Source organism: Antedon bifida, chromosome 6, assembly GCF_963402885.1.
Source record: "Antedon bifida chromosome 6, ecAntBifi1.1, whole genome shotgun sequence".
Lineage (NCBI taxonomy): Eukaryota > Metazoa > Echinodermata > Crinoidea > Comatulida > Antedonidae > Antedon > Antedon bifida.
Genome location: NC_136231.1, coordinates 8,220,503 through 8,235,316, shown reverse-complemented (window position 1 = coordinate 8,235,316; position 14,814 = coordinate 8,220,503). Strand labels below are relative to the sequence as shown.

Below are 14,814 nucleotides of genomic sequence, written 5' to 3'. Positions count from 1 at the left end.
AGTATTAGAGTAATATTTGTTTAAAGATGTATTATAGAAAGTAAGTCATCGATTATGTTAATTAAAATTAATAATAATCAGTGTAGTCATTTCATTTTACTTATCCAAAGCAATTCAAAATGTTGATTTTAATTTCCTTTCATAACAATTCACTTTTGTATTAACGTCATGATCCTCTCCCTTGGTGCTGAGGTATTAATCTAAAGGTGTTTAATAAAGGTAAAACTAATTCATTTCAGATATGTTCGATCGATCTATGCGATAAGATATATGTCATCCACGAATTGTTTTAACCGAGCAATGGTTGTATGAAGTATCCACTGGTTTCTAAATAATGATGCTAATATTTAGGCAATATTTTATTTTAGTAATAAAGACCCTAGTGATTTAAGTATTACCCATACTAAAAAACTCACAATGAACATCATGTATGAACACAAGGGATCAATGCTCCGCCTTAAAATTGATCACCAACACACAGACCATGCGCACGATCGACTATACAATTATTCCATACGTTGATATCATTCAGTGTATTATACGTCATCGAGATCAGTTGTGAAAAGAAGGTTATTTTTATACCTCGATATGTTATTGGTGTAATAATATGCTAGTAATAGAAATTGTAATATCCGCTTCGTCTAAAATCAGTAGAAATCATCACGGTATACACTTTCAGGATATAATCAGGAAAATACTCTGGCATACTGTTACTTAGTTGGAGCTTACTGTTCTATGGATTTTAGAAAAAACTAACATTTCAGATAGTTATAACAATCGCAACAGAGAATGAAATCAACTTTACTTTAGACCTACATGATTTTCAGGTATATTATTATCATTGTTATTTCATTGTTCGTTCACTTACCACCTTCGTAAGTATCATGCAATAACACTTTGTATAATAAACTTTTATTCGCAGTGGTGCAACGTATATTTATTTTATGACAGTTGTGACGGTAATAGAGGAGCTTCATGAACAAAAAGAGGTTAAAGTTGCTGCAGGTTGCTTTCGACTGGTTGCTCATGAGTTACTCAAACTTCTCGCAAAAGAAAAACAAAAAACACATTCTATATTCCAAGATTCAACTCATTTTAGGTGTTACGTAGCGGTAGATGTTACAGGTCCATCATCTCTCGTACAAATAGGTTTCGCAACAGCTTTTATCCAACTGTCATTCGGGCACTGAATTGTAGTTATTGTTGTTAGTTTTTCTATTTATCTGTTTTTGTATATACTGTATCTCAGAGCAAACGTAACGTACTTCGTCCCCCATGATCTGCGCCGTTCGGTCTTACTCTTATTGTTCTCAATGGTATAGACAAATTCCTTTTTTCACGCAAAATTGCTTGTATATTTTAAAAAATCGATTAAAATGTATTACTTTTTACAAACGTAATTATCAGTATCCAATTTATCACATGATCATAAATCCCATAGCTAAATGTCAAATGTGAGAATTCTATGAAAGAATTAATAGTCTCTAAATTACAATGTATCATAATCACTAATTCATGAAAAAATTCCATTAAACAATGTCTATAGAAAAGAAGAAACATTTTATATACACTAAATAACTTCTATAGAATTTGAAATACATTTCTATAGAATTGTTTAATACAATAGCTCTACAATGTTCTATAGAATTCTATGGAATTATGTTGTACATTTTTGTACGTATACATCATAGAATAGCAAAGCTAGGCCTGTATTCTAGGCCTGTGTTGACAACGACGCCGAAATGAATACTATAAGCCTTAAATTCTTATTAAATTCTGTAGACTCATGATATGGAAAGTAAATATATTATATTCCACCAATGGCTTGAAAGACAGGTTTTGCTCAGATGTGAAAATCGAACGTGATTTGGAGTTTATGAAAATTAGTGGCCTGATGTTTCGTAAAAATTAATGTCAATGCTAACGAATTTTGTTGATAGAAGAACAACATTCAGCCATTCACATTAATACTAAATAGACCTAGCAGTTTTCTTTCTTTTTTTGTCTCGAAAGCTTTCTTAGAACATGCAGACTTGGCATAAATCTTGTTTTATATTTGCTTACGATTTAGGAGTGTTCTTAATGTGATATTGGTAGTACAGAATGTATTTCAAATTTAATAAAACAAACACACTTAAAACAGCTGTTCCTATTATAAATCTTCACTGCAACATTTCTTTCTTCCCACCTGAACTAATTTTACCCCCTGCATAGGACCGGAATCAGTTGAATGTCAAAGCATAATATTTACAAATATAATTTGTCATCTCCAGGGCCTCATATGCCATTTAAATAACTATAAACCTAGTAATTGCGTAATTTACATAGTTTGAGGAAGGTTGCGCATGAGAGTCGTTCTAAATACTACCAATTTAAATTTGTATTTTTTACATTCTTGAACATTAAATATTTATTCTATTTTATAGATTTTAAATATGGATATTTTAAGGATATATGCAAGTTTGTTGTTACTGGGTTTTGGAACGTGCAAAAAGGTAAGATATTTGTAAAACAATTGTTGTTGCCTGGACACAACCCTCCATACACACTTATGGTGTTATTCTCTTCTACGTTGTAGAGCTGGAGTCGAACACCTATTCAGCAATAAATAGCCCACTGGGGGTTTGTTACGATATTTTAGATTGTGTGATGTTTTTGGCTTGCCTGATTTCTAAATCTAAGATAATAGAGATTTTATTCCACGGATTACGATAGTACCGTCTTGTTGGGACAGCAAACAGCATCTTTTTTGTAATTGATATATTCGGTCCTCTACTGATATGACCAATATATCGGATATACTGACTCTATATTCAATCTTTCAATGGCGATGCTCCAACAATTTCACATCGTTTTGTTGGAATATGCAAATATGTAGTTATTCTCATCTAGTTGGTCAGCCTCATTTCTTGCCCTATCAAACCCTCTCTTGATTATTTGTCTAAACATTTTGTATTATCCGGATATTCCAGCTTCTTTATTTCATTCTCCTTTGGAAAACATGCTTGTGTACCGTACATAGTCTGGACCTTACACATGTTTTTTTTCTCGTCTTCATAACATTATGATCTTTTAAAACTTCTTTTAAAACATGGAACTTTCCAACAGCATTTAATGTTCAATTATCAGTGAAGCTGCTATCCTCTCTATTTGTGATTGTATGACCCAAAAAAACAAAATCTCTTACATTTTCAATATCCTCTCCATTTATGTTCACTAAGCAGATTTTCTCTGCTAACTGTAGATGTCGTTCACCGAACACCTGAGTAAAAGATAAACTTATTCCAACTATGCATCAGGGACGATTTATGCAATATTTTATATACATTATGTGCGACGATGAATCCGAAAAACTTAAAATTAATAAAGTCATTAAAAATTAACTTTTACGATTGATTCGATATTTGATGAGATATTCCACAATTTTAAGAAATCAATTAACATTAACGTTATATTTCAACACAAAAAGGACGAACGCTTTTGAGGAAAAATGGTTAGCCATTATCAATTTTTCAAGTAGGCTGATTTGTTACGTTACATTTCTTTTTGCTTCTGGGTTTTGTGTAAAGTATGAAGAAATAAAAACAAACTGATATTAAATATTTCTTGCCCTTTCTTATTAAACAATATGACAACTTCATAAGCTCTTCACAAGCTCATACACTGTATACGCGGTACAGTATTTTAAAACCTACAATAATAATAACAAAAAATATAAAAATAACAGTAACAATATTAACAAAATTAATAAGTCAAAGAGCATAATTCACAAACACTAATACATAAATAAAGAAATTTAAAAAATGTTTTATTTTAAAATAAACGTTACCGGTATTTTAATATTAGGGAAATATGCGTTTTTCAACAACAACAATAACAACAATAATAAATTAATTTAATTAATAAATCCGGTAACATCACAGGTTTTTAATTATTCAATTGTTTTGTCATAAATAACCACTAATATTCTGAAAGATGTAAAGCACCTGATAGTAACTATTATAATCAATCTGAGAAAATATAAATGTATATAATAAATAAAAAAATAAATGTTAGATCTGTTATTAAAATGTAGAACCGAAAGATTATGAGAATTCGTGTGTTCCCTACTCGATACGTTTTTATGTTTTTAGTATACTCTATTTTTACAAATTTTTAACACATTAGACGTTTATTTTATTCACAATGTAGGCTTATTTTTAGACAGCTCTACAGCTCACTATGTCCGTCGGTTGGTCGGATGGTCGGTCGGTTGGTCGGTCGGTAAACACTAACTCAAACTTGAGCACGCGACTGCAGCCATGTATATGGCCACGCGACTCTACAGCTCACTATGTCGGTCGGTTGGTCGGGTGGTCGGATGGTCGGTCGGTTGGTAAACACTAACTCAAATTTGAGCACGCGACTGCAGCCATGTATATGGCCTTGTTAAAAAATGTACTCGTTCAATTTCTGTTTCGTGATATTTTTTGGGGAAATTAAATTGAATCTTCAATTTGTACAGGATAACGTAATTCAAATGTTGGACCCCATTAGAAATGAATCCTTGTTTAATGGAAGTTTAATTTACGTATTTGCACCCACAAAAGAAATTCTAATGAGACATGTGGGAAATTATTCAATACTTGTTTATTTGTCTCCAAGTGTAATTCTGATTAATTTTATTTTTTATCTAATAATAGATTTTCGCTTGATTTAAACGATTACTTTAGTCCATTGACTAGATTTTTGTATACACCTGGATTAGGGATAATATTCATAATCGTTTAAAGACAAATCATTTATAAAGCTTGTACATCTAATAGTCTATGAGAATCCATAAAGGTGAAGAATGAGAAGGTCATACATAATGACACACATTTCTTTTAACTAAAAGGAAGTTTTTAAGTAGACCTACGTTTCAAACTTACGTTTTAAATATGTACTGCTCCAAACCCCAATACCATAAATTAAATAAGAATGAATGAAAGCATTGTAACGTAATTAATGTAGTCTCGGGAATTGAATGTCGTAGTATAAATAAAATACCATTTCTTACGTTTAACTGTTCCATTCAATATTAAGTTCTATAAATCATAAAATTTGTCCGGCATAATAGATAAGACATTTATTCCGATAAAGGAGAACTATGAGTTTCAAATTATTAGTCAGCTGTTTATGATATTTTTGTTTTTGAGAATTATATTTTAGTATTAATTGTTAATTTGTTGGTATTGCACCGGTCTGGATTGACATTGAGTGTTTCTGAGTTTCTTTAATTTGTCTTGTGTGTTTTTAAACCATCTGTAAATGACGGATTTGTTTGACGAAAGACAGATGAAAAAATACTTTTTAAATTCAGCTGGCCATGATAACGTCACAACATCCGATAGACATGCAATTCAAAATCATTGACATTGAACTTTTTAAGATAATCGGTACACAAAATCAGCGGAGAAAAAAAAATAGACTTATACAATAACAATAGGTGTTGTCGAAGCTCATGTACCTTTAATTTAAGATTCCTAACGATTTTTTAGAGCAAATCAACTTTGTTCATTGGCATTATTCATGTTTCTAAGTTCTCGGTAATATTGTTACCGAATTGAAAATCAATGAAAATATCGTATCGTTTTTATTTCATTCATATCTACTTTATATTTTACATCTAGCACTTCAATAACAAGCCATATTTGGACACGCACAGTGTATGGTCAGAATGGAGTTATTTTTCTACATGTTCTCGTAGTTGTGGCGGCGGTGCTTCATTTAGAACAAGACACTGTGCAAGCAGGTAGTACTCAATTAGATGATTTACATTTTAGTGATTAGTCTAATTAATCTATGACTATTGTCAACATAAAATACGATTACACTCGTGTTTTAAATGAATACTACCGAGCAATCAATGTCACTAATGGAATAGTGTGTCACCGTTCTGTATAAAACTCGTGTCTTAAATGAATACTGCCGAGTAATCAATGTCACTAATGGAATAGTGTGTCACAGTTCTATATAACACTCGTGTCTTAAATGAATACTACCGAGTAATCAATGTCACTAATGGAATAGTGTGTCGCAGTTCTCTATAGGCCTAACACTCGTGTCTTAAATGAATACTACCGAGTAATCAATGTCACTAATGGAATAGTGTGTCGCAGTTCTATATAACACTCGTGTCTTAAATGAATACTAGTAATCAATGTCACTAATGGAATAGTGTGTCGCAGTTTTATATAACACTCGTGTCTTAAATGAATACTACCGATTAATTAACGTCACTCATGGAATAGTGTGTCACAGTTGTATATAACACTCATGTCTTAAATGAATACTACCGAATAATTAACGTCACTAATGGAATAGTGTGTCGCAGTTCTATATAACACTCGTGTCTTAAATGAATACTACCGAGTAATCAATGTCACTAATGGAATAGTGTGTCGCAGTTCTATATAGGCCTAACACTCGTGTCTTAAATGAATAATACTGAGTAATCAACGTCACTAATGGAATAGTGTGTCGCAGTTCTATATAGGCCTAACACTCGTGTCTTAAATGAATACTACCGAGTAATCAATGTCACTAATGGAATAGTGTGTCACAGTTGTATATAACACTCGTGTCTTAAATGAATACTACCGAGTAATCAACGTCACTAATGGAATAGTGTCTCACAGTTCTATATAGGCCTAACACTCGTGTCTTAAATGAATACTACCGAGTAATCAATGTCACTAATGGAATAGTGTGTCGCAGTTCTATAACACTCGTGTATTAAATGAATACTACCGAGTAATCAATGTCACTAATAGAATAGTGTGTTGCAGTTTTATATGCGACTGAAAATTATCGATTGATAAAAGTAGAGTAGAAAAGAGGCAATTTTGCAGAATGCATTTCTTCTGTGCTACACAAACTGTAACAGAAACAAATCATGGCAACCAAATGTATTTCTACAAAGTATCATCTATCTACAATGTTGATAATATAATAACTCGACTTGTCTCGAATCTATACTCGGATTGCTAAAGTACACTTTTTAAGTGTTTTTTTAAGAAGAATATAATTTTCACATTCCTCCTAAAAAACAATTTCACCCAACAATTAGCATTTTATTTTATCATATATAGAAATGAAACTATTTAAAAGTTTAAGTTTAAAAATTTAATTAGTTCTTTGAACCAATAGTATACTATTTATACTTCTGATAATTATATGGCATAAGTCCTTTAAAATGAGCTTGTTCTGCTATTGTCTATTTTATAACAAAATTATCAATATTTTTCCATGATATGTTACGTATACAATCAAAGAACATAATGTTAGGCCAAATATTCTGAACATTTTACAATTAAAATCAACTCCAATGACTATAGTAGTTTCAGAGATATAGATTATTAAAGCAAAACTATTCATCATTTCAAATTATGCAAATTAGAGTCAATTTACTTGGCGTCTATCAAAAATGGAATTAGTTGACAACCTGTATACCAAATATGTTGCTTTAAAAAAACAAAACTGAACCAAAATATTCCTGACTCCATAAGGAATGAATATGAATGAAAAACTGATTCTTTTCTTCAAAATTGTAGGATTCCTACATTGAACAGTGGTATCCCGCTATGTGATGGAGAAAGTAAAGAGTTCAAAGCGTGTAATACACAGGTAAGTTAAAGTACATTATTCATTTTGCCGCGTGAATGACTGACGGTTCACCATTATAATACACACTTACCAATACTTTGAACAACCTGGTACAACACTGCGGTGGATGGCTTTTAGAATAATATATTCTTTTGTGTTTTATTATAAACCATAACATATAAAATACTGCAGCACAAAACCAGTTTGCCTATTATATCCATTTAATGCATTTTGTAAGGCCAGCAAAATATTTCAAATTGATTTTATTTATCTTTCCGTTAAAATGGAAAAAATAATAATACACAGCGTTTATTATAATTACAGCCATGTCCCCCAAGTGGCCCAGACTTTCGTGATATGCAGTGTTCTGTGTATAATAACAAGAAAATGTTTGGTCACCTTGTTCGTGAATGGGAGCCGATCACAAGCCGTAGGTTGATTGCGTTTGTATCACATTCGTTTTTAATTGTCATAGACTTAGCCAACATCAAGATGATTGATTTTCAAATGTAGGCCTACCTAGTAAGCATATGTATACCTTTATCAGTTTTGCTCTTTCTTTTGTATTTTATTGGAATTTACTTACGACAGTGTTATGTCAAGCCAGAAGGGTTATCCTTTTAATAATTAATTACAGTGGAACATAACAGATAAAACAAAACTGACCAACTTCAACTGATGACCTCTATCAATGCATAATACAGAAGACATTGTTAGTTCACAACACATAATACAGTGAAATGAATCTGAAAATAATTCAACATTCTGTTATTTATTAAATTTAATATTAGTCCTCATTTAATTTAAATGAACTCACGGAGCGACATCTTCGTGTTTATATACAATTAAATATAATTATCTATCAGAGCCAAATACATGCGAGCTAACCTGTCTGGCAAAAGGAACTCATTTCTTTTATACTTTTGGAAAAGTGCTTGACGGAACAAGATGCAGCAAAGAGAGTATGAACATGTGTATTAATGGTCAATGTATTGTAAGTCAAGTCTTACTGTTGTATTGATTTTTTAATTGTTTAAAATTGTTATATAGTATGTTTTTTTGTATGACTCTGAGTAATACATTAAATCAATCAATAAATTGATCTCATGGAATGATGTGTACCATCGCATTCACAAACATTAATTATTTGTATACTAGCCTGTTGGTTGCGATGGTGAACTTAACTCCGAGGCTAAAAAGGATGTATGTATGAAGTGTGGTGGCAAGAACGACACATGTTCACAATATAAACTTGTTTACGTCGAACCACCACCAACAGAAGGTAAGATATTTTTTTAAACAACATCACATCCAAGTCAATCCATTTATTTGTACTGGTAGTAAATACAATTATTATTCACTTCGATAAAGTAGCAGGAACAAATATTATAATAATTATTAATGATCAGATAAATGTAAACGTAGACTTGCCCCACGTCTGTATTTATTGTCTTTTTTTATGTTAGTCCACCAGACAGCGTTATACGTATGAAACGCCAAATATGCCAAAATATTTATCTTTTTACGAATTTCGGCCTAGAACCCAGACTAGTGTAGACGACACATACAACACCATTCTTCTCTCCGAAGGGTCCCTTCGTGTCGTACAGCTTCGTGGAGGAGCCGAAGATGTAATTAAAAATGACAAAGACGATCAGTTCAGTTTAGCTGTATCATCCCCTGTCGGATGTAGCCCTCCTCATGCTTCTGCCAATCCCATCTGTTCTGTGCTATCCTCGCCCACGTGATGCCTGCATACTTTGTAATGTCGTCCGGGCGTCCCTCCATCGCCGTTTCTGCCTTCCCCTTTTTCTTGTGCCGGTTCTTGGTTGCCAGTCTGTCATACGTTTTGTCCACCTGTTGTCATCCCTTCATCACAACCATAAGTCATTGTAGGGAGTACACACTGGTTGAAAACTCTTCTCCTGTGAACTATTGGGATTTTCTTGTCGCAAAGGATTTCTCTATATCTGCCAAAGCAGCTCCATCCCGCCTTAATTCTTATGAGAATTTCGTCTCTTGTGTTGTCAGCCATTTTCACTGTTTGGCCCAGGTACTTGTAGCTATCAACTTGTTCGATCCTATCATTTTCAATTTCTATGGACTCATTGTTATGGAAGTTTGTCATGTACTTCGTCTTTCCTTTGTGTATTTTCAAACCAATCTTCTTGCTCTCTCTGTTCAGATCATTTAACTGTTCCTCCATGTCTTTGACTGTTTTGGTTGTCAAAGCAACGTCATCTGCACATCTAAGGTCAGTTAAACTCTCTCCATCAATGTTGACGCCATGTCTTTCCAGGTTCAAATGTTTAGATACATCTTTGTCAAGGTGTATTGTTGCAGTGGCATCTGTATAAATGTCTTCAATTATCTGAACATAGCCTTCATTTACTCCAGTTTTCCTCAGGGCTCTAAACAGATCAGCATGTTCTACTGAGTCGAATGCCTTCTCGTAGTCTATGAAGCCTACGCATAGGACGATATATAGGTCTAAATACATTTTTCTTACAAAAAACAAAATTAAATTAACACCGCAACCATAGCATAATCATAATTGATTGAATGTACAATTTACGTAGGAATTTAATTTGAGAAACAAATTTCATTCATTAGGTTACATAGGTTACCGAAACTGTACAGTCATTCCAGCTGGGGCAACCCACATCGAGATTACAGAAAACACTCAAAATTTCTTAGGTAAGTTGGCAGGCATAATGTGAATAACCAGAGCAAAGAAATGTACATAGATGTTCAACATTTCTATCTATGAAATGCATATTTGTAATAAATGTATGATTCCACCGAACTTTCGAGTTAAAATTATGATTGTAAGGCATTTGATAAACAGGCAAACTGCCCTAAAATGCCTTGACATGTTTCTAGAAACTATTCTCATCATCAGAACAGAACATAAAGCCTAGAGTACTTATATACCAATAGAGCAGATTTTTGTAATCCACAAAATATATTCTTTGTTTTTTTACAGCAATGGTCGAGGGTTCCCAGTATGTCCTTAATGGTGACTGGAGTTTGCATTGGTCTGGAAATATCAATGTTGGGGGTACAGTGTTTGAGTACGTTCGTAAAACAAATGGAAATGAGAGGTTATATGCCAAAGGGCCGGTAAAGCGCTCACTAACTTTACAGGTACATTTTACTTTACCTTTGTTTATAATAATAATGATAATAATATTATTATAAATATTATTATATATATATATTATAGGTCAAATGTTTGCCCTACTCTATTGTTGTACTTTATAATAACTACTTGGGAATACTCCAGATCACGTATTGCACCCGATTCCCAGTGTTGTATCTCCACATACTATCTTTTTCCGAAGTATTAAAGGAATATTTAGTAATACAACATCACATGTGTTTCAAATGTATCTAGAGTAACCTAACCATTAACTTAACCTTACATGATACGCACCACATGTGATGCTGTATTACCAAATAGATACAGTAACGAGAAACGGCTGCGTATAGCGTATTTTTTCGCGAGTATTTTCAATGTACTTAGTATAAAATACAAATTACGTCAGAGGAGGGAAAACATCTGACCCATTACTCAACACATTGACGCAAAGCTGTTCCACAGTAGTTACAACCAATTACATTATTATGTTTCATTATCACTATCATTATTATAAACAATAATAAAACATAATTTTAATAACATTCAGTGCATAATATAGGCACGAGGCCTATTCTTGATTTAAAGACATTCTGATAATGCAACGGTGAAATATTGTTAATTTATTATTTCGTAGGTAATTTTAACAGATAGCAACGGTGGCCCAAATACTTCTATATCGTATTGGCTTCCGAAGAAAGACGATCGTTTTTCTAATGAAGTACCTAAGCATAAGACCAAAACTCTCACTAAAGTTAAACACGAAAGTCCGACCAAGAACTCTGAAACTAAACATGGACCTTTTAGTGGCAATTATTTTACAAACGGTAAGTAAAAGAAGAAAACAAAATACTATATTTGAATTCTTCACTACACACATCGGAAGCAAATACTTTCGAGAATAAATAGGAAAATAACAAGAAGAACACCAACATTAATGGTTTCTATCTGTCGATAACAATTGATTTACTTTAAAGAGCACTCGAAGAAACGATTCCACTTTCACTATTACGCTACGATGATTAAAATCAACGCAATACAATTCACCAAAATGTTGGCTTCAATTTGTTTGTTTGCTGCCAAATAAGTCTTGGATTGACATGATGCAAATACTAGAGGATGAAATGGAGGATGTAAACATTACAGCACCCCAAATTACATCCGTAACACAACACAAGACCTAGTCAGTCACTGTAAAGGATATCACAACTGGTATCTGAATTTAGACAATTGGATTTTCATCCTTTTTTACTTGTCAAATTAATTAGGAACACATATCGCTTAGCTGTTATTCAAATTGAAATGTTGCTAAACCAATTTTGTTCATCTGATGAAAGCATTGTGGTCAAATATCTGAATACAAAAGAAATTCGCGTACAATGATAAATGGAAAGAAACTGTAAACTATAATGTTTACAATACCGTCAACTGTTCACAGTTGCTGGGTGGATGGTACTTTGCATTATACAATATACCGTAGTTAACACTTTGAAAGAAATCGTTTAGTTTATATTCTTAATTTTTAACTATCGGTCTAGGTTGCATTCATTTAAAAATAATTTCTGATGTTATATACATACGTTCATGAATAGGCCTAACCAGGCATTTTGTTTTTTGTTTTAACAGATAAACCAATTACTACACACACCTACAAGGCGAAATTTGACAGCGGTTAGTATTTATACTACAATAAACGTAAATACGAATAAGAATAATTAAAATAATTCAATTATAAATAATAACAATGATTGTAATAGTAAAAGAGTATGAATATCAGGGAAGAATGATGAAGATGATGATGATAATAAAAGATTATGTGTTTCTTTCGTTAGATCGTTGCCCTGTTTGTGAAAAAATTCGAGGTGGTCGGGTAAAACACTTTTGCAGCAGTGATTTTGGTAAGATTAGGCCTATGGCTTTATTTGTTTCTTCATTAAAAGATTGTTTTTATATTTTTAAATATTTCGTTTTTGTCAGTCTATACTTCGGTGACACATTTTACAGTTGAACAGTTCAGTTACACACTTTGAAAGTGTACTATACTATTTTGAAGATTTACAGATTTACAATACCTACAGTATTATAAAGAGAAAGAGAATCACTAATTACAGAGATGTCAATAATAAATATATCGATATATACGTAGAATATAGTGCGTACCATTAAAAATAAACTATTATGTTAACCAAATTTACAGCAATGAAATCAAAACAAGGTCTGTACCTGATGCGGCCAAAAATATCTTAAACAAGACAAGCATTAGAACATACTAAGAAGTCACATATAATTATTACGGTTATTGACGTTACTTTGCATTGTAGAGGGTACAGTTAATGGTAGTTGAGGGTTAATGTTGAGTAGTGTAGAATATCGTTTTAAAGAACCGCGAAAAATAATGGGAAACGAAGAATTTCTTACAGTTGATAGGTGATCTAGCCTCCTAAAAATATTATCAAAATAACAATAATTTTCTTTTCTACTTTAGTAATTCACGCCGAAGTTGTAGACAAACATATTGTGAACGGTCAGATTCGATTCGACGTGGCCTTACTACACACTTACAAGACCAGCTCTCCACTAAAAGAACGTGTATTTCTATGGATACAGAGCACCTGCAACTGTCCTATAATTCGAACTAACAAAGACTACTTGATTATGGGTGTTAACACATACGATGCTGCAAGTGGCGAAAGTCGTCTAGTAATCCTTAAAAACAGTCTGGTTCGGAGTTGGAAAACTAAAGACCACGAAAAATGGGTCAAAACACAAGATAAGCAAGAAACACTTTGTAAACGGTTTTTGTAATCATGAGATTAATTATCTGTTTGACAATTCTAATAAATAAACTATTGTGGTAAACTAAATATTATGGGTACCGTTAGTAGGTATTTTAAAGGATACATGAAGATCGCGGTGACAATTGTAACTCAGGTGAAGTAGGTTAACTTAATGTTATACCTACATTGGCTATGAATGGAATGAAACAGCTTTATCTAGATATGATATTATGTATCGTTAAAATGTATTATTATTTATATAACTAAATATTGGGTAAATAACACTATTGGACATTACAACATAGAATTATGCTTTATTTTATGAATATTTAAATGTATGTATAAAAGAAATGATTTTCCATGATGATAAAAATCGTAATTATGATAAAACTGGATATGATTATGTAGATTGTATAATTAGGTATTGATTTACAACCAAGAATGAATATTTCAAAATCACCCGTAAATAGTAATATAACGAGATTAATTGAAATTAATTTAAAAATCCCAACAAGAATAAAAAGCTTATATAGGCCTAGGTCTAATTCCCATAAATTTCAGATGTATCTTGAATACCTAATGAGTTCAAACGACAATTCCAATGTGGATGCAAGAGTCATTTCAAACATTCACCTTTTGTGTAAATAAAAGAACTGACAAGACAATGATTATAATATTTTCCCTATAACTATCGATTAATTTCATAAGTAATATTTTTATATTTATAAATGTATTTACTCGACGTATAGTCTTTAATAATAATTAATTGTATCAACACTTGAATTATATTTTGTGTGAATAAAAGGTAGATTTTTTTTTATTGAAAAGTAGTATTGTTTGACCTGGACTACACTCTAGGAGAACTACTCTCCAAGACAACTACCCTCTAGGAAAACTACCCTCAAAGAAAATTACCCTCTAGGACAACCACACTCTACGACAACTACCCACTTTGACAACTACCCTATAGGACAACTACAATCTAGGACAACTACAATCTAGGCCAACTACACTCTAGGACAACTACCCACTAGGACAACTACCCACTAGGACAACTACCCTCTAGGAAAACTACCCTCAAAGAAAATTACCCTCTAGGACAACCACACTCTACGACAAGTACTACCCACTATGACAACTAACCTATAGGACAACTAAAATCTAGGACAACTACAATCTAGGACAACTACACTCTAGGACAACTACCCACTAGGACAACTACCCACTAGGACAACTACCCTCTAGGACAACTAGACTCTAGGACAACTACAC

At 32.5% G+C, this 14,814-nt stretch overlaps 1 protein-coding gene across 1 annotated transcript; it reads left to right on the top strand.

The window, feature by feature from the left end:
• The first annotated feature begins 546 nt into the window (after positions 1–546).
• On the top strand, positions 547–14,360 carry LOC144845581 (ADAMTS-like protein 5). The gene is made up of 13 exons (XM_078703012.1): positions 547–827; positions 2,427–2,495; positions 5,652–5,773; positions 7,575–7,647; positions 7,951–8,056; positions 8,493–8,620; positions 8,785–8,908; positions 10,240–10,323; positions 10,613–10,773; positions 11,403–11,592; positions 12,392–12,436; positions 12,598–12,663; positions 13,251–14,360. The coding sequence occupies exons 2-13, from the start codon at positions 2,436–2,438 to the stop codon at positions 13,568–13,570; spliced, it is 1,479 nt and encodes a 492-aa protein (XP_078559138.1). The 5' UTR covers positions 547–827; positions 2,427–2,435; the 3' UTR covers positions 13,571–14,360.
• The last annotated feature ends 454 nt before the right edge of the window (positions 14,361–14,814 follow it).

What these genes read in the sequence shown, in the direction of transcription:
- LOC144845581 (XM_078703012.1), top strand. Translation starts at nt 2,436, where the DNA reads ATGGATATTTTAAGGATATATGCAAGTTTGTTGTTACTGGGTTTTGGA. An exon ending in GTATTAATGGTCAATGTATT is followed by an intron (nt 8,621 to 8,784) that starts GTAAGTCAAGTC and finishes TTTGTATACTAG; the next exon opens with CCTGTTGGTTGCGATGGTGA. An exon ending in CAAGGCGAAATTTGACAGCG is followed by an intron (nt 12,437 to 12,597) that starts GTTAGTATTTAT and finishes TTCTTTCGTTAG; the next exon opens with ATCGTTGCCCTGTTTGTGAA.